Raw genomic sequence first — 25,440 nt, 5'->3', positions numbered from 1 at the left:
ATTTTGCCCCCTGCCCCCCCCCCCGGTGACCCTGCCCCCCCCGGTGACCCTGCCCTATTCCTTTTCTATTCTGTTCTTAGAAACACACACTGACTCGGTCTTACAGCCTCCTTTCCCTCACCTCAGGGCCCCCTCCCTTGCATGCCTTCTTCTCAAAAACACTTAATGGAAATGCTAATAGCCTCCTCCTTCTCTCTCCTTGTGCTTACCACCTTTTGAAAGCAATCCCTGGGGCCCCTGACAGTTTTGGCCTATCTCTGTGCTTGACTTTTTTTTTGCCCTGCTGTAATTATCCCCTTGTCTCTTCTCTTTGCAGGTCATACATTCCCAAAGAAAGGCCAGACTGTGGTGGTGCATTATGTCGGTGAGTGAGGTACTGGAGAGCCATCACTGTAATGGCATTGAGGAAATTGCAGCTGTTACATCTAGTGGGATGATTACATTTATGCTGTTTATGGTTATAACCTCTCCATTTGGGTTATCCTAGGGCTTCATTTCCATCATTTTGCCACTACTGAAAAAGGAACCTGGGCATTATGGTCTTCAGCTACCATCATACTTTATCTTTCAGTCATCTGCTATTGTCCCCCTTGCAGGAAGAAAGAGAAATAACAGTAAGAGACCTCCCACATGCAAGCAGCACACCAGAAGAGCAGAGGTGACCAAGAGGGAGGGTGGAGAACCAGGAGATGTCACGAAGAGTCTTTTTTGTAGAAATCACGTAGCACATTGCCTGTATCAAGGTCCGTCAGTTTTCAAAAGAAACGGTTTCAATTTGGAGCAGCATTTTTCTGCTGTGAGACTGAAGCATGGTTTTCACCGCAATAAGTCAAGGTTTTTGCTCGTTTCAGACTGTTAGGCTGTTTTGTGTTCTGCACGTTCTTTTGGAAATTGTGGGACCCTGATGTAGGTACTTGTGCTAAAACTCAGCCATGTTGTTATTTCCACAGTAAAGATTCTTGATGATAGCTCTTGGTTGTCCTCCCTTCTCATTGACTCACTCAGCTCTTCTGGTGTGCCATTTTCGTGGGCCAGATGGGAGGCTATGCTGTTTCTCTGAAAAATCTGATGATTGAAGTTATGTTTGTATACTCAGATTAATTTTAATTCACTTTTTTTGCATGTTTATTAACTTCTTAAATGCAAATTTTTAAACTGTGAGACTTGGTAGTTACTGAGAAGGGCCCCTCTTGAGTAAACTAATTTTTTTTTTCTTTCACGTCCACAAAGACAGTTTTGAACATTCATCATTAAATCTGCTCTGGCATCTTCCATTTTGCAGCAGGTGCCAAATTCAGTGCCTTCATGCCTGTTTTCTGATGTAATATCCTCTGTTTAATTATCTCCCTATCTTGATGTATTTTGTCTTCCTTAAAGCAAAGTTCAGTTATATAATCTGCAGTCTCACAGTCATGCTAGTTATTTCTTCAGAATACACCATGTAGATAGAATTCCTTGTCCTTCTCTTCAGGAATAGATGTTAATTAGCTTATGACTAGCTTTCATGAGCTAAAATTCCCCTTACTTGGGACAGGATAGAATGAACTAAAGATGACATAGAAAATGCAAGTGAAACGTAAAGCATTCCAGTAATAGTCTGAAGGGGGTAAGGATGAGTGATCAGAAGTTAACTGGCAGCAGAATTTTGTGATTTGTAATAAGGATGAAACTCTACAAGCAGAAAGTGTGTTAGCTGAACACAAGAGGTAATGTTTCATCAATGCTTAGCCCTGAGCTATCTGAGTTTAGAACCCCTGAGCATGATCACTTTCTATATTTTGCACACTAAGGGCCCTAATTACTAAGCATTTTCCCTAATGATAACAAAGGGGGCAATTCTATGAAGGGTGCTAAAATAGGTGTCCAGAATTACTAAGCTAGTATTCTATAATGGCATAAGCCACTTTTGTTCGCTGTATGACAGATGTAAATGTGCATGCCTAAATGCAGCACTTAGGTACCTAATTGACGATAGTCAATAAAGCAGATGCTTAAATCAGAATGCCCATGCCCTCCTGTGAACGCATACAGATAAAGCCTAAATTCTAACAGAAACTTTTTCCCTCTTCTTAGGTCCAAGCTCACTGTGCTTTAGATAATAGAACTAACTCCACAACCAAGTATTATAAAAATAAAGTGTGCATTTATTTAAAAGAACAGCAAAGATAATGTGCAAAGAAGGCAAGGATAAGGAAATAGGAAGTCTGATCATAGAAACAGCTTAGAGTACACACGCATGAATCCCTACCTAGACTCCTAAGTAAAAGAGTCCCTCTGAACCCACAGCACAAAAGTACATGGCAAACATACAACCTGATGCAGACCTTTAGATGGCGGCGTGTTCCTCAGATGGTAAATCAGGCCTAACGCAGGTCTGCTCCTTGGGTGGAATGTCAACACAGCAGCCTTGCCTCAGATAAGAGCCCTTTTTTATACAGAAATCATGGGCTGCAGCTGTGCTGGTAACATACATTCTGGCTTTGGGAGTGAAGCACACATAACTTTGTTTACCCCAAATATTGTGGCTTCAAGGGCCAACTGATTCTCACTTGCACCACACTGAAGCAGTCACCTTGACAAGCTGAGGTTTCATAAACAATGTGCGATTTGCTAGTCACAGCGTTTCTCCAGCTGTAAGGGTAAATCCAAGAGTCCTTGGCTGTTTTGGCCATGACGTCAATGCTAATGACAATCTTGTTGTTCTTGCACATCGGGACCCTTGTCAACAGTCTTTGTATGCAAGATCGCAGCTTCAGTAAATATTAGGCTTTGCATTGAAAGATGGATTAAGCTTGACTGCATTTTTGAAGTTGGGTTATTCAATATAGGAATACATATAGTGCTTGTTTTGCTCCTACACCTTCATGTGAATATCCCCTTTTACAGTTATGCACTAGAACACTTACGTGCCTAGTTCTAGAGTAGCGCCTAAGTGCACTTAGATGCCTAACTGCCGTTTCACTCCTATTTTGGCACTTAACTACTGTTAACTTCTATTTGAACACTTGGCACACTAGATAGAACTGGGGGGGGGGGGGGTATATTGCCCCGATCAGAGTGGCAGATATGATGTGGCATATAAATTCTAAATTTTTACTGTAAACAGTTTTTTATTGAACCAACGTACTGCAGTATACAAACAATATGCTTTTATCAGTTCAGTCATTTTAAGTGCAGTAAGAAAAAACCTCTCCCCCCCCCCCCCCAAACAAATCCCTCCCATCACCCGGACTAACCCTGTACAGATCCTAATCCCCCTCGCAATCCCCATCTTATACTATACATTCCTAATCCATCAACAAGCCACCATGAAGGGGAGAAGCAGAGCCTCAATGAGATCCAACATAGTCCTCCACCTTTTACTCCCTTGGAAGAGATCTGAACTCTTATAGCATTCTCCAGGACCTTATGAAAACTAACCAACCATGAATCAGTCCTCTTCCCTGCCCCCCCCCCCAACCTATTTTTAAACATTAGCATTGCAATTTGTTAAGCATGGTACTTCTAGTGCGCTGTGGAAGAGACTGGACATAAATACCTCAAACTGCCAGAAAAAGTTGGGAGTGCTTAAGGGTAAAATGGGTCTCATGTGCTTCCCACAGCAGCTGTATGAAGAAATGGGACCCCCCCCCCCCCACCCCCACACTTTTTCCCCACCAAAGCAGTTCTATGAAAAAATGGGACCATCCCTTTACCCCCCCCCCCAACTCCCTCATAGAGTTCAGAATCCAAACTGCAAATGAGAGATGAACCCTGCCACCAAGCAGCTGATTTAAATAAGTAGCAATCTCACTCCAAAAAATAAAGATCTTCAGACAATCCCAGAAAACATGGAGCAAAGTATCCTCATCCATGCCACATTTTTCACAAATAGGTGACTGTAAGATATGGGCCTTATATGCACGTTTGGAGGGAAAAATAGGCTCTGGAGAATCCGAAACTGACATTCACGCAAGTCAGCCCCTTGAACGAGATGAGGGATTCCCTTTATTAAACGGGGGAAGTTAAGTAATCCTGGGCCCACTTTGCTAGTCCAGGCCTGTTGTAAGAAACCATGGTCTCTCATTGGACCCAAAGCTTGGAGCGGTTTGTACAAAGCTGAGATAGTAACCTTATCCTCTGGATTACCTGAAAAGAGAGACTACAGGTGTGTGCGAACAAGGAATTTCAGATTCTGAAGGTCCAACGAACCCACATAGTGGGCCAGTTGTCAGTAAGCAAAAACTGTCCTCCTACTCTTCCGAGTTGCCGCTGGCAACTCCTCAGACTGTTGGAGAGATCCCACAGCTGTTAAAAAAAAAAGTTCCAAGAGAGAGAACCCCAATGCCTTCCATCGTATAAACACTCCACTCTCCAAACCGTTATTGAATCCTCTATTGCCCCAAATAGGCAAGAGTACCGTACATGTAGGATGTCTTCCCCATCCCCAAAAAAGTTTCATCAGATCCACCCATAATTCCCTCAAGGGTTTCAAAAGCCAGCTATGCCGCACTGTGCCAGGTAACAGTGAGTTGAAGGGGCATGGAGCAAAAAAGAAGAAATGCCAGGGTGCAAAATGTCAAAATGGTCCCTTTCTAAAGGCACTGGGGTATAATTTGACGTCTCCCAGATCCAGTCCTTCAAGTGTCTAGCTAAACATGCCTGATTATAACTCCTCAAGTTTGGCAAGCCCAGATACCCCCCTCCCCCCAGCAAGAGGACCCTCCTACTTTTCCATTCAACTGACTCAATTCCTTCTGGTTCAACTTATAGGGAGAAGTTGTAATAAATATAGCCACTTTCGAAAAATGGTCATTCGAAAGAGACTAATATGTTCGCTCAAAGAAAGGAACAGATGAGTCCACAGGTCTAAATGTTTTAGTCTCCCTCAATAAGGGTGGAATATTGACAGACCGTAGGCAGCGGGGATCAGAAGGCAAAAAAAAATACCCAGGTAACAAAATCTGCCCAGCGTCTGACCCAGTATGGCTACTCTTATGTTCTTACCCTGGAGAAAAAGTCCATAGGCTGCTATTGAAACATACAAGGGGAAGCAACTGCGTGCCCCAGGATTGGTAGCATGGAATGTTGCTGCTAATTGGGTTGCTCCCAGGTACTTGTGATCTGGCTTGGCCACTGTTTGGAAAACAGGATACTGGGCTAGATGGACCATTGGTCTGATCCAGTATGGCTACTCTTATATTCTGAATCCAGTTCCCATCCAGCCCTGATCATCGACGCTTCAGATTTCTGGAAATTAAGCATGAAGCCTGAAAAATCTCCATATTCAGTAGAAGTCTACAAAAGAGCCTTCAAAGAAGACCGTGCCTCTGTGAGGTGGACCGGAAGGTCATCAGCGAATTCTGCAATTTTAAAGATTTGAGAACTAATTTTGACCCCCCCCCCCCCCTCTCCCGGACTTCCGAATGCTCCTGGATTTCTCTCAATAGTGGGTCCAAAGTTAACAGGAACAAAAGGGGAGACAGAGGGGCAACCCTGCTGAGTACCCTAATAGCAAACTCCTCTGATAATCCATCATTAACCAACACCTTTGCTTTCGGGCTAGAATACAAGGCACGTACCTCCTGCCCAAATGTGCTATCCATACCACAGTGATGTAATACACAAAACATAGTCTTTTCTTCACAGGCTCAGATTCATTAGGAATATGCTAGATCTAGTCTCTGTGCTCCTTGTTTTATGCTTACATAAACACGTGATATGATTACTGCAACATAGCCTGTACTGCAATCACGTAGACAAACTTAAAAGCATTTACAAACACTACAGAACACTGCTACTAGCATTTGTTGGGCCTTCAACGACTTAATTGGCTTCCTATAGAATTTAAGTTTAAGATTCTTACATTGACGCATAAAGCCCTATATACAGCTACTCCTTCCTATTTAGCTTAACCATCCTGTACACTCCTCACACTCTTTGTTTATTAACTGACAATAGATTAGTTATTCCTCCTCCCTCCAAAGCCAGATGGGAATCTACAAGGACCTCAGCATTTTACTTTCTTGCACCTGCTCTATGGAACTCATTGCCTCAACCAGTTCGGCTGGAAAGATCCTACTCTTTAATTTTTATCTTTGCTAGTAGTCTCTGCAGCAAGAAATATGGAAGATATATTGAACTCATTAAATGCTACTAATTGGAATGCCTGACATTATTTTAACTTGTATGAATGGTTTGGTCCCGATCTTTGAATCAACTTTATTTATATTGTGTGAATTTGTAGTTGGATAGAATCTGTCCTATAATTTTATGGAGTTCTTTTCCTGTTACGTTTGATTATTTTTTATATTGTAAACCATTCTGACTTAGCAAATAGACACCGTATAGGAAAATTAATAAACAATAACAGGCATAGGAAGCCTCAGTTTAGACTTAAATTCCCCAACTCCTGCCCACCCCTGGCATGATTTCTGATTTATAGGCCCTTGAACCAATTAGGAGGCTACAGATGTAATTAGGGTATCTCTATTAACCAGTAATTATCATTTAGAAATACAGTCTACTTTGATCCATTGAGGGGAACCTACTAATATTATAAAGAAGAAGAATAAAAATTAAATATTAGCTTAGTCTAGCATACAACAAGCTTTAGAGGACTTTTGATATTCCTACTCTATTAACAACTTAAGAAATCACCAATAATAAGATGCAGGCAGCATGCTAGTAGCGAGATGGCGGCTCCCCACTCTTTTTTTTGCAGTGAATGTCATATGTTTGATTATCTCTTATCTCCTAGCACTTAAGGGATGGGTCCAATCTCTGGAGGCTAGAATAGCGGAGGAGTTAGGGGACAAAGAGGCTTATAGAGTATGCATACAGGGACATAGTAGAGAAGTACAAACAAAAAAGGATAAGAAGAGAAGCATACAACATAGATACTTTTCAAACTCATAAAATAGCAATATGGGAACACTTTCAACAAACATGCATACTGTGTTTTAATCAATGAATAAATAGAACAAATGGAAGGAAAAATCCTCAGAGCCTGTCCAGTGGCATCATATAAAATGTATGCTGGGAAACTATGGGTCAAGTCACTTCACAGGAGTAAAAATCCTTCCATTCACTTAGCATAAGTATTGAAACTTTTAAAGATCAAAACAGTCATCAGTACTAGAACTTACCTGTATATTGCTTCAACATGGTCCCACCAGTGCTGCATCAGGCTGGAATGGACCAGGCTGGAATAACGGACTTGGAAAAATCCAAAATTCCAGGAATAACATGTATAGAATGTTTGTACGTTTGGGAAGCTTGCCAGGTGCCCTTGGCCTGGATTGGCCGCTGTCGTGGACAGGATGCTGGGCTCGATGGACCCTTGGTCTTTTCCCAGTATGGCATTACTTATGTACTTATGTACTTATGTAAAACAGATTTATTGCAATGCTTTTGACAAAGTTCAATAAACCACCCCAGAAAGCAACATTACTCGCTTATAAAACGGCACAAATTAGCTTAGTGCTCAGGAAGCCTTAAAGATGGCTGCAGGATGCTGAAGCATATTTAGTCAATATCAATTGATGATGTGTCAGACTCTTATTTGTCAGAATACGTCAACAAAAAATGCCAAGCATAAATAAAATCAGCCTACAGTTCATTGTCCGAAATTGATACTAAAAGTATATATATTTTTACTAATAATGCCAATTGATCTTTTGATTTAGACCTAAAGGAACTTCTGTACCAAGTGTAAAGGTCCAAAACTGTTCTTTCTTCAGAAATGCCAGCCTGCGGTCTCCTTCGATGGTAGTGACATGGTCTAGTGCAAAACATTTCAGTGAAGCAAAATCATGAGAATGGTCTATGCTGTACTTTAGGTTCTTCAACGTGCTAGAGTTTAAAACAGCTCTTATGTTCACCAATGCAGCGATATAAAGTTTTAAGCATACGCAAAGTATACCATATATGTCAAATGCTGTATTACAAGTTGTGCCATGCTTGAGTTCAAAGCGTTGTTCATCTTGCGGGTTCACGAACCAAGTGTCTAGTTCGAAAGTCACATCGCAGATAATGCAATTACCACATTTTCAATGAAAGCCAGAATTGGCTTCAGGCAATCACCTATAAATGTCAGAAAGGCTCAAGGTCTTCTTTAGATTTAAGTCTGTACTATAAGTCGCATGTAGATGTTTTTGTGTGAAAGGAGACTTGCCAGTATTTCTGTAAATGTTTTACTATTTTTTTTCAATTCCTGGTTAATAGCGTTACATGTAGGGATCCAATCTTGTTGAGCTTTAGAGGTGGACTGCATAAGAAGCTCTCTGTTTAACATATCTCATCCTCTAGCAGGACCTAATTTAGCCTTCATCCCAACCACCCCTAGCACAACTCGTCATTTATAGTCGGTTACTGTAATTAGCATAATAAGCAAGGAGTGCTCTTACAGAGTTTTAAAAACAATTCATTGCCATCTAAGAAGGAAACACTAAATAAATCACACAATATACTATATAAACTAACATGGAGTCAGCAGTCCAGCAGCGAGAGGGGTGCTATCCAGTCTTTTGCATTGAGTGTCCACATGTATGATAATCTCCCAGTTGGTGAGAGGTTATATGTGTGTGTGCCTGATGCAAAGAGCTTCTAGCTCTCGGAGAACGGGTCTGTTCTCTTGAGGCTAGAGTAGCAGACTTGGTGGAGCTGAGGAAGACAGAGAGGTACGTAGAGGAGACCTACAGGGATGTTGTGGAGAAGTTCCACCTCCAGTCTGGTAGCCCCTGTGCATCCTTGGAGGAGGGAGGTCTCCTAGAAGGAGAGCATCACCCTGGTGAAGTAGGAAGTACTCCTATAGCCAGGACCTGCCCACCAGGGGATGTACTATCCTTCCTCACCGAGGATATATCTCCAAGGGCTGCCCGGGAGGGAAAGGTTAGGACAGCTGTTGTAGTTGGTGATTCGATCATTAGGCATATAGATAGCTGGGTGGCTGGTGGACGTGTGGATCGCCTGGTGACTTGCCTGCCCGGTGCGAAGGTGGCAGATTTTAGATAGTCCTGGGAAGGAGCTGGCTGTTTTGGTACATGTGGGTACCAACGACATAGGAAAATGTGGGAGAGAGGTTCTGGAAGCCAAATTTAGGCTCTTAGGTAGAAAGCTCAAATCCAGCACCTCTAGGGTAGCATTTTCTGAAGTGCTACCCGTTCCACACACAAGTTCCAAGAGACAGGCAGAGCTCCAAAGTCTCATTGCGTGGATGAGACGATGGTGAGTGGAGGAGGGTTTTAGATTTGTTAGGAACTGGGCAACATTCTGGGGAAGGGGAAGCCTATTCCTAAAGGATGGGTTCCACCTTAACCAGGGTGGGACCAGGTTGTTGGCATCGGCATTTAAAAAGGAGATAGAGCAGCTTTTAAACTAGAAACTGGGGGAAGGCCGACAGTTGCTGAAAAGCGCATGGTTCAGAATAAGTTATCTTTCAACGATACCACCAAAACAGGGAAGATAGGGTATCCCAATAGTAAGGTTGCAAAAGAGCCATAGTAGATCAGGTGTCCTTAAATAAAAATCAGACAAAAGATTGCAAATTAATACTGTCAAGTACCAAGCATGATGTAAATAAGAACAACAAACATAGTTTGAAATGTCTATATGTGAATGCCAGAAGCCTAAGAAATAAGATGGGAGAGTTAGAACATATTGCACTAAATGAAAAATTAGGTATAATAGGCATCTCTGAGACCTGGTGGAAGGAGGATATCCAGTGGGACACTGTCATACCGAGGTACAAATTATATCGTAGTGATAGGGTGGATCGAATTGATGGAGGGGGTAGCACTGTATGTTAAGGAGGGCCTTGAATCAAATAGATTGAAAATTCTGCAGGAAACAAAACACATCTTGGAATCCCTATGGATTGAAATTCCATGTGTAAAGGGGAAAAGGATAGTGATAGGAGTGTACTACTGTCTGGCCAGTATGAACAGACGGATGCAGAAATGTTAAAGGAAATTAGGGACGCTAACAAACTAGGCAACACAATAATAATGGGTAATTTCAATTCTCCGAGGACAAGCAGGCTGCTTGTTCTCACTGATGGGGTGACGTCCACGGCAGCCCCTCCAATCGGAAACTTCACTAGCAAAGTCCTTTGCTAGCCCTCGCGCGCCCGCGCGGCCGTCTTCCCGCCCGAAACCGGCTCGAGCCGGCCAGTCTTCTTTTGTCCGCACTCGGTACGGTCGTGTTTCGCCGTGTCGGGCCCCGGAAAGTTGACCTCGCGCGTCCAAATTGTTTTTTGAGCGTGTTTTTTTCTTCGGAAAAGCTTTTCTAAAGTCGGGAAGTGCTCCGGAAACCCTCCACCGGGTTTCGTGTCAATCCTCCCCGTACTTCCAGCTTTTTGCCCCGGTAAGTTTTCTTTCGTCGTCGGGGTAGGCCTCTTTTTGGCCTCGGTCGAGATTTTTCTCCCTCTAAATTTTGGTGCTTCAATTTCGCCATTTCGGCTTTTGATTTCGCCGGCGTGATTTTTCCGCCCATGACATCGAAGCCTTCCAGCGGCTTCAAGAAGTGCACCCAGTGCGCCCGGGTTATCTCGCTCACTGATCGACACTCGTCGTGTCTTCAGTGTCTGGGGGCCGAGCACCGCCCTCAGAACTGCAGTCTGTGTTCCCTGCTTCAAAGGCGGACTCAGGTAGCGAGACTAGCCCAGTGGAACGTGTTGTTCTCGGGCTCTTCGTCGGCATCGGCACCGGGATCTTCGAGTGCATCGACGTCGTCAGCGTCCAGACCATCTTCCTCGGCCGCCCTTGCATCGAGTGCATCGAGGCATCGGGCCTCTGCATCGGCGCCGAGACATCGGATAGCTGCATCGACGTCGGTGGTACCAGGACCTCGTCTGCTGATGTCGTCGGACTGTGGTGCATCGGGTGGAGTGCAGGTGAGGGCTGTCCATTCCCCTGCTGGTGGCGGTGAGCCCTCGGGTGGGTCTCCTCCTACCCTGAGGGCTCCTGCGGTACAGCCCCCCCGAGATCGACCCTCTTCGGTCTCGGCCCCGAGGAAGCGACGGGTGGATTCGACGTCCTCCTCGTCGGTGCCGGGGAGCTCCGGTGACATGCTTCGGAAGAAGTCGAAGAAGCATCGACACCGGTCCCCTCCCCGCGTCGGCACCGAGAGCTCTGGGTCGCCGAGGGAGTCGGCACCCAGCAGGCATCGGCACCGAGAGGACCGCTCACCCTCTGTTCAGGAGGTGTCGATGCGCTCCGCTCTGGACAGCCCGGAACAGCCTCCACGCCCGGAACAGGTACTGACGTCGACGCCTGCATCGACCTCCATGCCTTTCTCTGCAGCCGCTCTGAACGAGAGCCTCCGGGCCGTTCTCCCAGAGATTCTGGGGGAGCTGTTGCGCCCTACCCCTCCGGTACCGGCGGTGCTTGCGCCTCCGGTACCGTTGAGCGTGGCGCCGGCTGGCCCATCGCCCGGGGTGAGGTCCCCGACGTCGGTACCGCGTGCGGTGCCGACTGCGGCCACCTCCCAGGAGGGCTCCCCGACTACGTCGGCGGAGGGAGCTTCGCCGATGCGGGCGAGGGAGTCTACCTTTCGACGCCCCCATCGTGGACGTGGCTCCACGGAGTCGAGCCGGGCCCGGTTGCAGACACAGGTTCGTGAACTTGTGTCTGACACCGAGGGTGAGGCCTCGTGGGAGGAAGAAGAAGACCCCAGATATTTCTCTGACGAGGAGTCTGAGGGTCTTCCTTCTGATCCCACTCCCTCTCCTGAAGGACAGCTTTCTCCTCCTGAGAGTCTGTCTTTTGCTTCCTTTGTCCGGGAGATGTCTACGGCCATCCCCTTCCCGGTGGTTGTGGAGGACGAGCCCAGGGCTGAAATGTTTGAGCTCCTGGACTATCCTTCTCCACCTAAGGAAGCGTCCACTGTTCCCTTGCATCATGTCCTAAAAAAGACATTGCTTGCGAACTGGACGAAACCTCTAACTAATCCCCACATCCCCAAGAAGATCGAGTCCCAGTACCGGATCCATGGGGACCCAGAGCTGATGCGCACCCAGTTGCCTCACGACTCTGGAGTTGTGGATCTGGCCCTAAAGAAGGCTAAGAGTTCTAGAGAACATGCTTCGGCGCCCCCGGGCAAAGACTCTAGAACCTTAGACTCCTTTGGGAGGAAGGCCTACCATTCCTCTATGCTCGTGTCCAAGATCCAGTCTTACCAGCTCTACACGAGCATCCACATGCGGAACAATGTGCGGCAGTTGGCGGGCTTGGTTGATGCTCTTCCCCTGAGCAAGCCAAGCCTTTTCAGGAGGTGGTCAGGCAGCTGAAGGCGTGCAGAAATTCCTGGCCAGAGGAGTTTATGACACTTTTGATGTTGCGTCCAGGGCCGCTGCTCAAGGTGTGGTGATGCGCAGGCTCTCATGGCTGCGTGCCGCCGACCTGGAGAATAGAATCCAGCAGCGGATTGCGGACTCGCCTTGCCGTGCGGATAACATTTTTGGCGAAAAAGTCGAACAGGTGGTAGAGTCTCTCCACCAGCGGGACACCGCATTCGACAAATTCGCCCGCCGGCAGCCTTCAGCTTCTACCTCTACAGGTAGACGATTTTTCGGGGGAAGGAAGACTGTTCCCTATACTTCTGGCAAGCGTAGGTACAATCCTCCTTCCCGACAGCCTGCGGCCCAGGCTAAGCCCCAGCGCGCTCGCTCTCGTCAGCAGCGTGCGCCTCAGCAAGGCCCCGCGGCTCCCCAGCAAAAGCAAGGGGCGAGCTTTTGACTGGCTCCAGCAGAGCATAGCCGACATCCAAGTGTCAGTGCCGGGCGACCTGCCAGTCGGGGGGAGGTTGAAAGCTTTTCACCAAAGGTGGCCTCTCATAACCTCCGATCAGTGGGTTCTCCAAATAGTCCGGCAAGGATACACCCTCAATTTGGCCTCAAAACCTCCAAATTGTCCACCGGGAGCTCAGTCTTACAGCTTCCAGCACAAGCAGGTACTTGCAGAGGAACTCTCCGCCCTTCTCAGCGCCAATGCGGTCGAGCCCGTGCCATCCGGGCAAGAAGGGCTGGGATTCTATTCCAGGTACTTCCTTGTGGAAAAGAAAACAGGGGGGATGCGTCCCATCCTAGACCTAAGGGCCCTGAACAAGTATCTCGTAAAAGAAAAGTTCAGGATGCTTTCCCTGGGCACCCTTCTCCCCATGATTCAGCAAAACGATTGGCTATGCTCTCTGGACTTGAAGGATGCCTATACACACATCCCGATACTGCCAGCTCACAGACAGTATCTGCGATTTCAGCTGGGCACACGCCACTTCCAGTACTGTGTGCTACCCTTTGGGCTCGCCTCTGCACCCAGGGTGTTCACAAAGTGCCTAGCTGTGGTAGCAGCGGCGCTTCGCAGGCTGGGGGTGCATGTGTTCCCATATCTCGACGATTGGCTGGTGAAGAACACATCCGAGGCAGGAGCCCTGCAGTCCATGCAGATGACTATTCGCCTCCTGGAGCTACTGGGGTTTGTGATAAATTACCCAAAGTCCCATCTTCTCCCAGTGCAGAAACTCGAATTCATCGGAGCCCTGCTGGATTCTCGGACGGCTCGCGCCTATCTCCCAGAAACGAGAGCCAACAACTTGTTGTCCCTCGTCTCGCGGGTGCGAGCGTCCCAGCAGATCACAGCTCGGCAGATGTTGAGATTGCTGGGCCACATGGCCTCCACAGTTCATGTGACTCCCATGGCCCGCCTTCACATGAGATCTGCTCAATGGACCCTAGCCTCCCAGTGGTATCAGGCTGCTGGGGGTCTAGAGGACGTGATCCACCTGTCCACGAGTTTTCTCGAATCCCTGCTTTGGTGGACGATTTGCTCCAATTTGACTCTGGGACGTCCCTTCCAAATTCCTCAGCCACAAAAAGTGCTGACCACGGATGCGTCTCTCCTGGGATGGGGAGCTCATGTCGATGGGCTTCACACCCAAGGGAGTTGGTCCCTCCAAGAACGCGATCTACAGATCAATCTTCTGGAGTTGCGAGCGATCTGGAACGCTCTGAAGGCTTTCAGAGATCGGCTGTCCCACCAAATTATCCAAATTCAGACAGACAATCAGGTTGCCATGTACTATGTCAACAAGCAGGGGGGCACCGGATCTCGCCCCCTGTGTCAGGAAGCCGTCAGCATGTGGCTCTGGGCTCGCCGTCAGGGCATGGTGCTCCAAGCCACATATCTGGCAGGCGTAAACAACAGTCTGGCCGACAGGTTGAGCAGGATTATGCAACCTCACGAGTGGTCGCTCAATTCCCGTGTGGTGCGACAGATCTTTCAGGCGTGGGGCACCCCCCTGGTGGATCTCTTCGCATCTCAAGTGAACCACAAGGTCCCTCAGTTCTGTTCCAGGCTTCAGGCCCACGGCAGACTGGCGTCGGATGCCTTCCTCCTGGATTGGGGGAAGGTCTGCTGTATGCTTATCCTCCCATACCTCTGGTGGGGAAGACTTTGTTGAAACTCAAGCAAGACCGAGGCACCATGATTCTGATTGCTCCCTTTTGGCCGCGTCAGATCTGGTTCCCTCTTCTTCTGGAGTTATCCTCCGAAGAACCGTGGAGATTGGAGTGTTTTCCGACCCTCATCACGCAGGACGACGGGGCTCTTCTGCATCCCAACCTCCAGTCCCTGGCTCTCACGGCCTGGATGTTGAGGGCGTAGACTTTGCCTCTTTGGGTCTGCCAGAGGGTGTCTCCCGCATCTTGCTTGCTTCCAGGAAAGACTCCACTAAGAGAAGTTACTTCTTTCTTTGGAGGAGGTTTGCCGTCTGGTGTGACAGCAAGGCCCTAGATCCTCGCTCTTGTCCTACACAGACCCTGCTTGAATACCTTCTGCACTTGTCTGAGTCTGGTCTTAAGACCAACTCCGTAAGGGTTCATCTTAGTGCAATCAGTGCATACCATTATCAAGTGGAAGGTAAGCCGATCTCAGGACAGCCTTTAGTTGTTCGCTTCATGAGAGGTTTGCTTTTGTCAAAGCCCCCTGTCAAGCCTCCTACAGTGTCATGGGATCTCAATGTCGTTCTCACCCAGCTGATGAAACCTCCTTTTGAGCCACTGAATTCCTGCCATCTGAAGTACTTGACCTGGAAGGTCATTTTCTTGGTGGCAGTTACTTCAGCTCGTAGAGTCAGTGAGCTTCAGGCCCTGGTAGCCCAGGCCCCTTACACCAAATTTCATCATAACAGAGTAGTCCTCCGCACTCACCCTAAGTTCCTGCCAAAGGTCGTGTCGGAGTTCCATCTGAACCAGTCAATTGTCTTGCCAACATTCTTTCCCCGTCCTCATTCCTGCCCTGCTGAACGTCAGCTGCACACATTGGACTGCAAGAGAGCATTGGCCTTCTACCTGGAGCGGACACAGCCCCACAGACAGTCCGCCCAATTGTTTGTTTCTTTTGATCCCAATAGGAGGGGAGTGGCTGTAGGGAAACGCACCATATCCAATTGGCTAGCAGATTGCATTTCCTTCACTTACGCCCAGGCGGGGCTGGCTCTTGAGGGTCATGTCACGGCTCATAATGTTAGAGCCATGGCTGCGTCGGTAGCCCACTTGAAGTCAGCCTCCATTGAAGAAATTTGCAAAGCTGCGACGTGGGCTTCTGTCCACACATTCACATCCCATTACTGCCTGCAGCAGGATACCCGACGCGACAGTCGGTTCGGGCAGTCAGTTCTTCAGAACCTGTTTGGGCTTTAGGATCCAACTCCACCCCCCGAGGGCCCTGTTTGTTCTGTTCCAGGCTACACTCTCAGTTAGTTGGTAAATTTTTAGGTCAATCTCAGTTATGTCCTCGCCGTTGCGAGGCCCAATTGACCAATGTTATTGTTTTGAGTGAGCCTGGGGGCTAGGGATACCCCATCAGTGAGAACAAGCAGCCTGCTTGTCCTCGGAGAAAGCGAATGCTACATACCTGTAGAAGGTATTCTCCGAGGACAGCAGGCTGATTGTTCTCACAAACCCGCCCGCCTCCCCTTTGGAGTTGTGTCTTCCCTTGAAGTGTATTGTCTTGCTACATACTGGACTGGCCGGCTCGAGCCGGTTTCGGGCGGGAAGACGGCCGCGCATGCGCGGTGCGCGCGGGCGCGCGAGGGCTAGCAAAGGACTTTGCTAGTGAAGTTTCCGATTGGAGGGGCTGCCGTGGACGTCACCCCATCAGTGAGAACAATCAGCCTGCTGTCCTCGGAGAATACCTTCTACAGGTATGTAGCATTCGCTTTACCCCATTATTGACTGGGTAACTGTAACACCAGGGCATGCTAGGGAGGTAAAAATCAAGGACTACTTTATAGAGCATCTAGTACAGGAGCCGACAAGGAAAAATTCTAGACCTAGTCTTTAGTGGAGCACATGATCTGGTACGGGAGGTAATGGTGCTGGGGCCGCTTGATAACAGTGATCATAATATGATCTTATTTGATATTAGCTTTGGAGTAAGTATACGCAGGAAATTCAATACGTTAGCGTTTAACTTTCAATAAGGAGACTATGATAAAACGAGAAGAATGGTGAAATCAAAACTTAAGGAGCGGCTGCGAGGGTCAAAAATTTACATCAGGTGTGGATGCTGTTCAAAAATACCATCCTGGCAGCCCAGGCCAAATATATTCCACATATTAAAAAAGGAGGAAGGAAGACCAAACGACAGCTGGCATGGTTAAAAAGTGAGGTAAAAGAAGAGCTAAAAGATAAATCCTTCAGAAAATGGAAGAAGGAACCGACTGACAATAATAAGAAACATCATAAAGAATGTGAAGTCAAATGGAAAGCGCTGATAAGGAAGGCAAAGAGGGACTTTGAAAAAAAGATTGCGTTAGAGGCAAAAACACATAGTAAATTTTTTGGGGGGATATATAAAAAACAGGAATCTGGCAAAACAATCAGTTGGACTGCTAGATGACTAAGTGGTAAAAGGGGCGATCAGGGAAGAGATTAAATGAATTCTTTGCTTCAGTCTTCACTGAGGAAGATTTAGGAGAAATACTGGTGCCTGAAGTATTCAAAGCTGACGAGGCGAAAAAACTGAATGAAATCTCTATAAACCTGGGGGATCTAATGGGGCAATTTGACAAATTGAAGAGTAGCAGATCTCCTGGACCGGATGTTATCCAACCCAGAGTACTGATAGAATTGAAAAATGAACTTGCGGAACTATTGTAATGGGATCGGAGGTAGTGTCCTATTGTGGATTAAAAACTGATTAAAAGATAGCAAACAGAGATTAGGGTTAAATGGTCAGTATTCTCAATGGAGAGGGGTAGTTAGTGGGCTTCCCCAGGGGTCTGTACTGGGATCTCTGCTTTTTAATATATTTATTAATGACTTAGAGATGGGAATAACTAGTGAGGTAATTACATTTGCTGACAACACAAAGTTATTCAAAGTCGTTAAGTCGCGAGAGGCTTGTGAAAAATTACAAGAGGACCTTACGAGACTGGGCGTCTAAATGACAGATGATGTTTAATGTGAGCAAGTGCAAAATAATGCATGTGGGAAAGAGGAACCCAAATTATAGTTACGTAATGCAAGGTTCCACGTTAGGAGTAACCGACCTAGAAAGGGATCTAGGTGTCGTCACTGATACGTTGAAACCTTCTGCTCAGTGTGCTGCTGCGGCTAAGAAAGCAAATAGAATGTTAGGAAAGGACTGGAAAACAAAAATGAGGACGTTATAATGCCTTTGTTTCGCTCCTTGGTGCAACCGCACCTCGACTATTGTGTTCAATTCTGGTCACCGCATCTCAAAAAAGATATAGTGGAATTAGAAAAGGTGCAGGAATGGGACGACTTCCCTATGAGGAAAGGCTAAAGTGGCTAGGGTTCTTCAGCTTGGAGAAAAGATGGCTGAGGGGAGATATGATATAGGTCTATAAAATAATGAGTGGAGTTGAAAGGGTAGACGTGAAGGGTCTGTTTACTCTTTCCAAAAATACTAGGACTAGGGGGCATTCGATTAAGCTACAAAGTAGTAAATTTAAAACGAATCGGAGAAAATGTTTCTTCACTCAACGTGTAATTAAACTCTTGAATTTGTTGCCAGAGAATGTGGTAAAAGACGGTTCGCTTAGCAGGGTTTAAAAAGGTTTGGAATATCTCCTAAAGGAAAAGTTCATAGACCATTATTAAAATGGACTTGGGAAAACTCCACCACTTATTTCTGGGATAAGCAGCATAAGATGTTTGTTTTGTACTTTTTTGGGATCTTGTCAGGTATTTGTGGCCACTGTTGGAAACAGGATGCTAGGCTTGATGGACCTTTTTGTCTGTCCCAGTGTGGCAATATTTATGTACTTATAAGCCCTCCTTACAATCTGAGAGGGATAGCCAAAGCTCAGAAAACAGGTAGATAGACACAGAGCTTGATCTTTAAAATCATCCAAATCTGAGCAAATCCTGCAATAGCAGAGGAATTTTGAAAAAGGAAGATCATGTTTTAAAGCCAGAGGGTGACAGCTATCATAGTGCAGCAAGGAATTACAGTCAGGTTTTCGAAAAAGGGAGATATTGAATTCCACACCACTTTTAGTTACAATTACTTTCTAAAAGGTAACTTCAACAGGATCGTGAGTCATAGTGAACTCTCCATCACAAGAGTTCAGCCAGAGATGAAAACAACTTACATCATCCTCAGCGCCTATCCAAATGAGGAAGACATCTTCAATAAATCTCAGTCAAAGATGTCATTCAGGCACAATGGGCTTCTCCAGTCTAGAGGGATGCTATGGAAGAAGCAATTAGATCTTACCTTCTAATTGGCTTTCCTTTAGTCCCGCTAGACCGGCACGGAGCCTTCCGAGCGGATGGTAGTTTTGTCGTTTTTTGGGGGGGTTTTTTGTAGCTGGAGCGCTCAAGAAGTATTTTGTCCGTTCTTTTTTGGAACTATACCAAAAAAACAAAACACTCAGCTACAGGGGAGTGTTGGGATTCAGCCCTGTACCAGCCTTCTTGCAGATGGTCAGGGCTAGTGTATCCTGTTCCTCCTATTTGGCAGCAGCAGTGCAGACAAGCTCGGTCAGGGGATTGAAGTGACAAAATTGGATGGAGATTTTGATTTCCTTTTGCAGTGTTTTCTCTGTGTTTAGTCCTATGGGTCATCTGCTTGCTAGGCGTAGACTGGTTTCCTGAGGACTGCACAGCCCACTTACAGGCTCACTTGAAGCTCAGTTCTCAGTCTGCATCTGCTGGTTGGAATGCATAACCTATCTGTGCTGGACTAGAGGGACTAAAGGAAAGCCAATTAGCAGGTAAGATCTAACTGCTTCTTAGCTTTTTCTTGTTCATGTGATTCTACTCATTCTATGCCTAAGCTGTTTTGAATTCAAGATGTCACTTTTTTTTAGACGTGTTGTATTCAAAAATGTTATATACTGTGATACCACAAAGTGAAGCTTTGGCAATCATAACCAAACTTTTAGATCTGCATTCCACTAATAGAAAAGTTTCCACTAGCTTTTTGATTGAAAACTGTTGCAATGCAAAAAAAAAAAAAATGTTTTCTGGTTTGGTAACCATATTTTTCAGCAGATCTCAGGAGTGGTCATGGGGGCAACCACGGCCCCTTCTGTTGCAAATTTGTTTATGCAACGAGGGCATTTTAGTGCATCCGTATCTGGACGATTGGCTCGGCCAAGCAAAGTCTTAACCAGGAGAGTGTGTGGACCATGAGGTCCTCCGGAGAGGAGGCTTTCTGTATCCACGATAAGCATGCCTGCGCCACATAGGAGCCACAAACTGAAGCTTGCAGGGAAAGGGCCGCTACTTCAAAGGACAGCTTCAAGCAAGTCTCCAACTTACGATCCTGAGGGTCCTTGAGCGCCGTGCCACCCTCCACAGGGAGAGTGGTTTTCTTAATGACCACTGTGATTAATGAATCCACCGTAGGAACCTTCAGCAAGTGTAAGTCAGCAGCAGGCAGCGTGTAAAGACGCGACATAGCTCTAGCAACCTTAAGCCCACTCTGGCGTATCCCACTGCGCCAAAATAAGGATTTTCATGGCCTCATGCACATGAAAGGAACGAGGTGGGCATTTGGTTCCAGACATAATAAAGGGCACCAGACCTGAGGAAATTGCCAAAACTATCCCCTTTGCTTCTGACTCACTGGACGCCTGAGGGGAACCCCCGTCGCGCTGAACACCCGCTGTGGGCTGATGGTGGCATGACTCTCACTCCCCCGACGCTGCTCTCCGGCCCCCACACCAGGAGCAGTCTTAGCCGCCTTAGAAGGCACTGACATGCTCCACAAACGCCTGCCCCTCAAACAGACTCGGCAGCCTGTCTAGCTCCTCCGTATGATTAAACAAAAACAAAGTCTCTTAAAGAGACGCTTACCCTTTTTTTTTTCTCAGGCGAGAAAGGCAACACCCGATCAGGCCCACAGCCCTGGGTGACGGAGGAAAGGTAGGGGGAGACCGGGAGGGACCTGGCACCACCAGGTGTACACCAGAAGCTACAAACAGCCACTCAACCCGACTGTGCTAAACTAAGCCCAAAGGACACCAGTAGCCAGATCAAACCAGAGCTGCATAGAGATGTCCCTCCACCTGCTAGATAGAGAGAATACTGAGGTTTACTTGGATGCACAGGTCCACATATAGCAAACCTCGGAGGTTCTCTCTATCTCCACCTACTGATAGAGGGACACAACCCACAAGTCTCTGGATTGATCTGTGGGACGCTATGGAAAGGGTGATTAAAATGATAAAGGTGATTGGATAACTTCCCTAAGAGGAAAGGCTAAAGCGGCTAGGGCGCTTCAGCTTGGGGAAGAGACCGCCAAGGGGAGATTTGATAGAGGTCTATAAAATATTGAGTGGAGTGGAATAGGTAGACATGAATCGCTTATGTACTATTTCAAAAAAATACTAGGACCAGGGGACATGGAATGAAGCTACTAAGTGCTACATTTAAAACAAACCAGAGAAAATATTTCTGCACTCATTGTGTAATTAAACTCTAGAATCGTTGCCAGAGAATGTGTTAAAAGCAGTTAGCTTAGTAGGGTTTAAGAAAGGTTTGGATAATTTCCTAAAAGAAAAGTCTAAAAGCCATTGTTAAGATGGACTTGGGAAAATCCACTGCTTATTTTTAGGATAAGCATCATAAAATCCGTTGTACTCTTTGGGGATCTTGTCAGGTACTTGTGATCTGGATTGGCCACTGCTGGTAACAGGATACTGGGCTTGATAGACATTTGCTCGGACCCAATATGACAACGCTTATGTTTTGTGACATTAGTTACCAAAATCTGCATTTAATACAAATAATGTTAAGACACAAAGATGTTAATAGTCTATTAATACAGTGATTTTCAGCTCAGTCCTCAGGGACCACCTGGCCAGTTAGGTTTTCAGGATATCCATATTAATATGCATGAGATGTATTAGCATGCACTTCCTCCTTTGCATGCAAATATCTCGTGCATATTCATTGTGGATATCCTGAAAACCCCAACTGGCCAGGTGGTCCCTGAGGACTGGGTTGAAACCTGAAAAAGTGTAGAACTGAGTTGACTGTCTCCAAAACGCTGAATTTGGTTCTTGTATGCAAAATCAGAAGAAACAGAATCGCTTATGTTTGAATAAGCATCATCCCTTGCTACACCTTCCTTACTGTTCCAGTCAAAATTTTACACATTGTAAAATCCATCTAGTCCATGGCTGCCTTCCTGAGCTTAGGGCAGTGCTAGTCTTCTTTGTCTGCTAGTCCCTGCTGCTCAGTTTAAGTGAGCTCTTCTACAATGGGCTAGGAGGATCACCTGCTAAGTGGCTCATATTATATTCTTTTTTTCCAGTTAGATGCCAGCTCACTAATATCTGCTGTGGGTCGGTCAGGCTTGCTTGTATTGAGCTGATTTTCTGCTTTTATCCCTTTCCTAGGTCTGTTGGAAGATGGAAGAAAGTTTGATTCTTCGCGAGACAGAGGCAAGCCATTTACGTTTAAAATTGGCCAACAGGAAGTTATCCGGGGTTGGGAAGAAGGAGTCTCTCAGGTGTGTTTAGTGTTTGTAGATTGCATGTTGCTCTCTGCATGGCTTTTAACACCAGGCCTATGGCATTTGTGTCATGCTCGGAGTGCACCAGATCTTGTTATAAGAGAGAATACTCATTAGCTTTCAGTTATTACTACTGCTGTTTAGCATTTCTATAGCACTTGTAAGCAAACTTAGCAGTGCACACCTAACAGAGAGTTCCCCAGTCAGTGGAGCTTGTGGTCTCTAGACAAGAGGAAAGAGATTCCAGGAAGCCTATCTCTCTATATAAAAAGCAACACCAACGTTCTATGAAGCCTCCAGCCGGAAGTGTGAAGGGGGCGAGATATCCGGTTTCTCTATGAGTGTCTGCCCCGCCCTCTCTGTAACACAGTCAGTGAAGGAAAACAGCAGAGCACGAAATCAAATCGCTGGCTCTGTAACAGTGAAGGACTCAGAGGGGGGAGGGGAGAGAGGGCAGGGACACACACACTCCCACATGCACACAGAAGAAAACATTGCTAGCCTCCGTTTCATTTGCATCAGAAACGGGGCTTTTTTACTAGTTTTTTATAATGAGCATTCTGCAAGGACAAGAAGGCTTGTTATACTCACAAGTGGGTTGACACGGTCCAGTGTTTCCCGGTTCGGCAAAATTGCCAGAGGAAAAACCCTACAGCTTTAAGGAGCATGAAGAGCGCTCCAGCTCGCATGCGTGAGTGCCTTCCCGCCCGCCATATGAACGTACCACCAAAGTTTCATTTCATCTACGTCAGAAGAAGCTGTTTTTTGTGCTCCTGTCACACCCGGTAGAGCTGGTTTCAAGTGCCTTTTCAGTGCTTTTTTTATACCCGCTTACTTACTCTTTTTTTTTTTTTTTTTTTTTTTTTTTTCTTTTTTTCCTTATTGTTTTGAAGAAAAAAAAATAGTTCCCTTATTTCTAGTTTGTTCTGCCCGGCGTCTATTTTATTTATTTTCAATGCAGGTCTCCTTGTTTTTTTGTGCCTTTTCCCCCTTTTTAGGCACAATCGTGACTTCTGATTTCTCTGAAGCCATTTTTCCTTCCATGTCATCGAAGACTCCCAGTGGTTTCAAGCACTATACCCAGTGCAGCTGGATCATCTTGGGGAAAAAGACACTCATTCATGGTGTCTTCAGTGCATTGGGCCCAACCATAGCTCTGCCAGCTGTGTCCTGTGTCTTTGTATGAAGAAAAGGACTCTGCTTTCCTGAGAGGCTCAACACGAGAAAAGTTTTGGTGCTCAGTCTCGTTCTTTGACGTTGGCATCGAGGTCAGAGGCGTCAGCGTCCAGTGCTGCACTAGCGTTGGGAGTCACGCTAGGGATGGCTTCTGCAAGATTCGGAGACACTGGGATCAGTGAGGCATCAAGTGAGTCTTCGCCTGTCTCAAGGCCTCCTGCTATGCAGGCTCCCCGGGACTGGCAATCGGACCCAACCCCGAGGCAACATGAGGATTCGATGTCGTCCTTGTCGGAACCGAGGAGCACGGTTGACGTGCATCGGGCGAAGGCCTGGAAGCACAGACACTGATCTCCATTGACACTCGGTGCCAGGAGCTCCATGGTGCCAAGGGATTTGGTGCCTGAGAAGCGTTGATAATAGGGAGGACCGCTCCCCCTTCATCCAAGAGATACCGCTGCATGCGTCTCCCAGCAGCCAATATCCTGCTCCTACACAGTCCCTGGAAGTTCAGCATCCTGAGCTCCAGGCGGCCCCACATCCTTTTACTGATGGTGGCCCTCAATGAGTGTATCTGGGCCTTGCTCCTGAGCTTCTGGATGGCCTCTTGCAGCGATGTGTGTCGGTATCAGGGGTATTTGCGCCTGACATGCCTTCTGCTGTGGCCCCGTGTGGCCCTCAGCCCGCGGTGCGGCCTCCGATGCCAGTGCCGCTTGCTGCCCCGGTGTTGACTGCCACCCAGGCCAGTACCCCTTTGATGTCGGTGGAGGAAGATTCGCCAGAGTTGAGACGGGAGCCGGATCCTGGACACCGTTCTCGAGGGCATGGGTCCTTGACGTCGAGGCAGGCTCGGTCTCGGACATCCCTGAGGGAAGAGTTGTCCGATACCGAAGCGCTCATGGCAATCAGAAGAGGATCCCCGGTACTTTTTTCTCAGTCGAGCTCAATGGGATGCCTTCTGAGCTTTCCCCTCCACCTGAGAGACTCTCATTCACCTCTTTTGTACAGGAAATGGATGAGGTTCCATTCCCTGTACAAGTGGAGGATGAGTCCAGGGCCAAGATGCTTGAGGTCCTAGACTACACCTCCCCTCCTCAGGAGGCAGTGATGGCTCCTCTTCAGGAGGTACTCAAGGCAGTCCTCGTCAGGAACTAGGTGTCCCCTCTGTTGTCCCTGTGGTTCCCAAGAAAATTGATACCCAGTATTAGATCCACGGGGAACCTGGGTTGGTGAGGTCTCAGTTGCCCCACGACTCCATGGTGGTGGATGCCACTCGAAAAAAGCCAGGAGTACTAGGGACTATGCCTCTGCTCCCCCAGGCAGCGAAGCTAGAACCCTGGACTGTTTTGGGAGAAAAATGTATTGGGCCGCTATGCTCATCGCCCGTATTCCGTTTTACCAGCTCTTCACGAGTGTCTAGTTGCAGAACTCGGTACAGCAGCTGTTAGACTTGGTCGATGCAATCCCTCCAAAGCAGGCTGAGCCCTTTTGCCAGTTTGGTCAAGCAGCAGAAGGCGTGTTGCAAGTTCTTGGCCAAGGGCACTTAAGACACTTTTGACGTTGTATCCAGAATCTCTGTCAGGGTATAGCAATGCAAAGACTCTCATGATTGCATGTTTTTGACCTGGACCATTCAGTCCAGCAGAGGATGGCAGACGCCCCTTGCTAGGGGGATAATCTTTTCAGATAGAAGGTTGAGGTGGTCGCTGACCAAATCTAGAAGCATACTGATGCTATGTCTTCTCTTTCCCTCCGGGCGTCTTCTGCAACTACCTCCTCATCCAGGAGGTGTTTTGGTAGGTCACAGAGTGCCCCCTATTCCTATTCTAGGCATAGGTACAGTCCCATGGCTTGCCAGCCTGCCCAGGTTCAGCCCAAGCGTGCTCGTTCTCCTCAACATCATGTGTCCAAGGCCCCTGCTGCTCCCCATAAAAACCAAGGGATGAGCTTTTGACTGGCTCCAGCAGAGCATAGCCACAGTCAGTGTCTGTCCCAGACAACTTGCCGGTTAGGGGGAGGTTAATGTTTTTTTTTTTCACCAAAGGTGGCCTCTCATAACCTCTGGCCGGTGGGTTCTTCAAACAGTGCGGCTCGGATAAACTCTCAATTTGATTTCCAAACTTCCAAATTGTCCACCGAGACCCATTCTTTCAGCTGTCAGCACAGGCAAGTACTTGCAGAGGAACTCTCCGCCATTCTCAAGGCCCATGTAGTTGAACCCGTTCCACCAGGGGAAGAAGGGCAGGAATTCTTTTCCAGGTACGTACTTTTGCAGAAAAAGACAGGGGATGTG

The 25,440-nt window shown here is 47.0% G+C and overlaps 1 protein-coding gene across 1 annotated transcript in view; it reads left to right on the top strand.

Moving 5' to 3' along the window:
• The window catches only part of FKBP1A (FKBP prolyl isomerase 1A), a 42,467-nt gene that overhangs the window by 1,256 nt on the left and 15,771 nt on the right, over positions 1 to 25,440 (top strand). Inside the window, exons 2-3 of the mRNA XM_030212931.1 lie at positions 317 to 364; positions 21,856 to 21,968. Of these exons, the coding sequence (XP_030068791.1) occupies positions 317 to 364; positions 21,856 to 21,968 (161 nt within the window). The remainder of the gene's footprint in view (positions 1 to 316; positions 365 to 21,855; positions 21,969 to 25,440) is intronic.

Source organism: Microcaecilia unicolor, chromosome 8, assembly GCF_901765095.1.
Source record: "Microcaecilia unicolor chromosome 8, aMicUni1.1, whole genome shotgun sequence".
NCBI lineage: Eukaryota > Metazoa > Chordata > Amphibia > Gymnophiona > Siphonopidae > Microcaecilia > Microcaecilia unicolor.
Note: the sequence above shows the minus strand (reverse complement) of the source record. Positions and strands in the feature narration are given on the sequence as shown.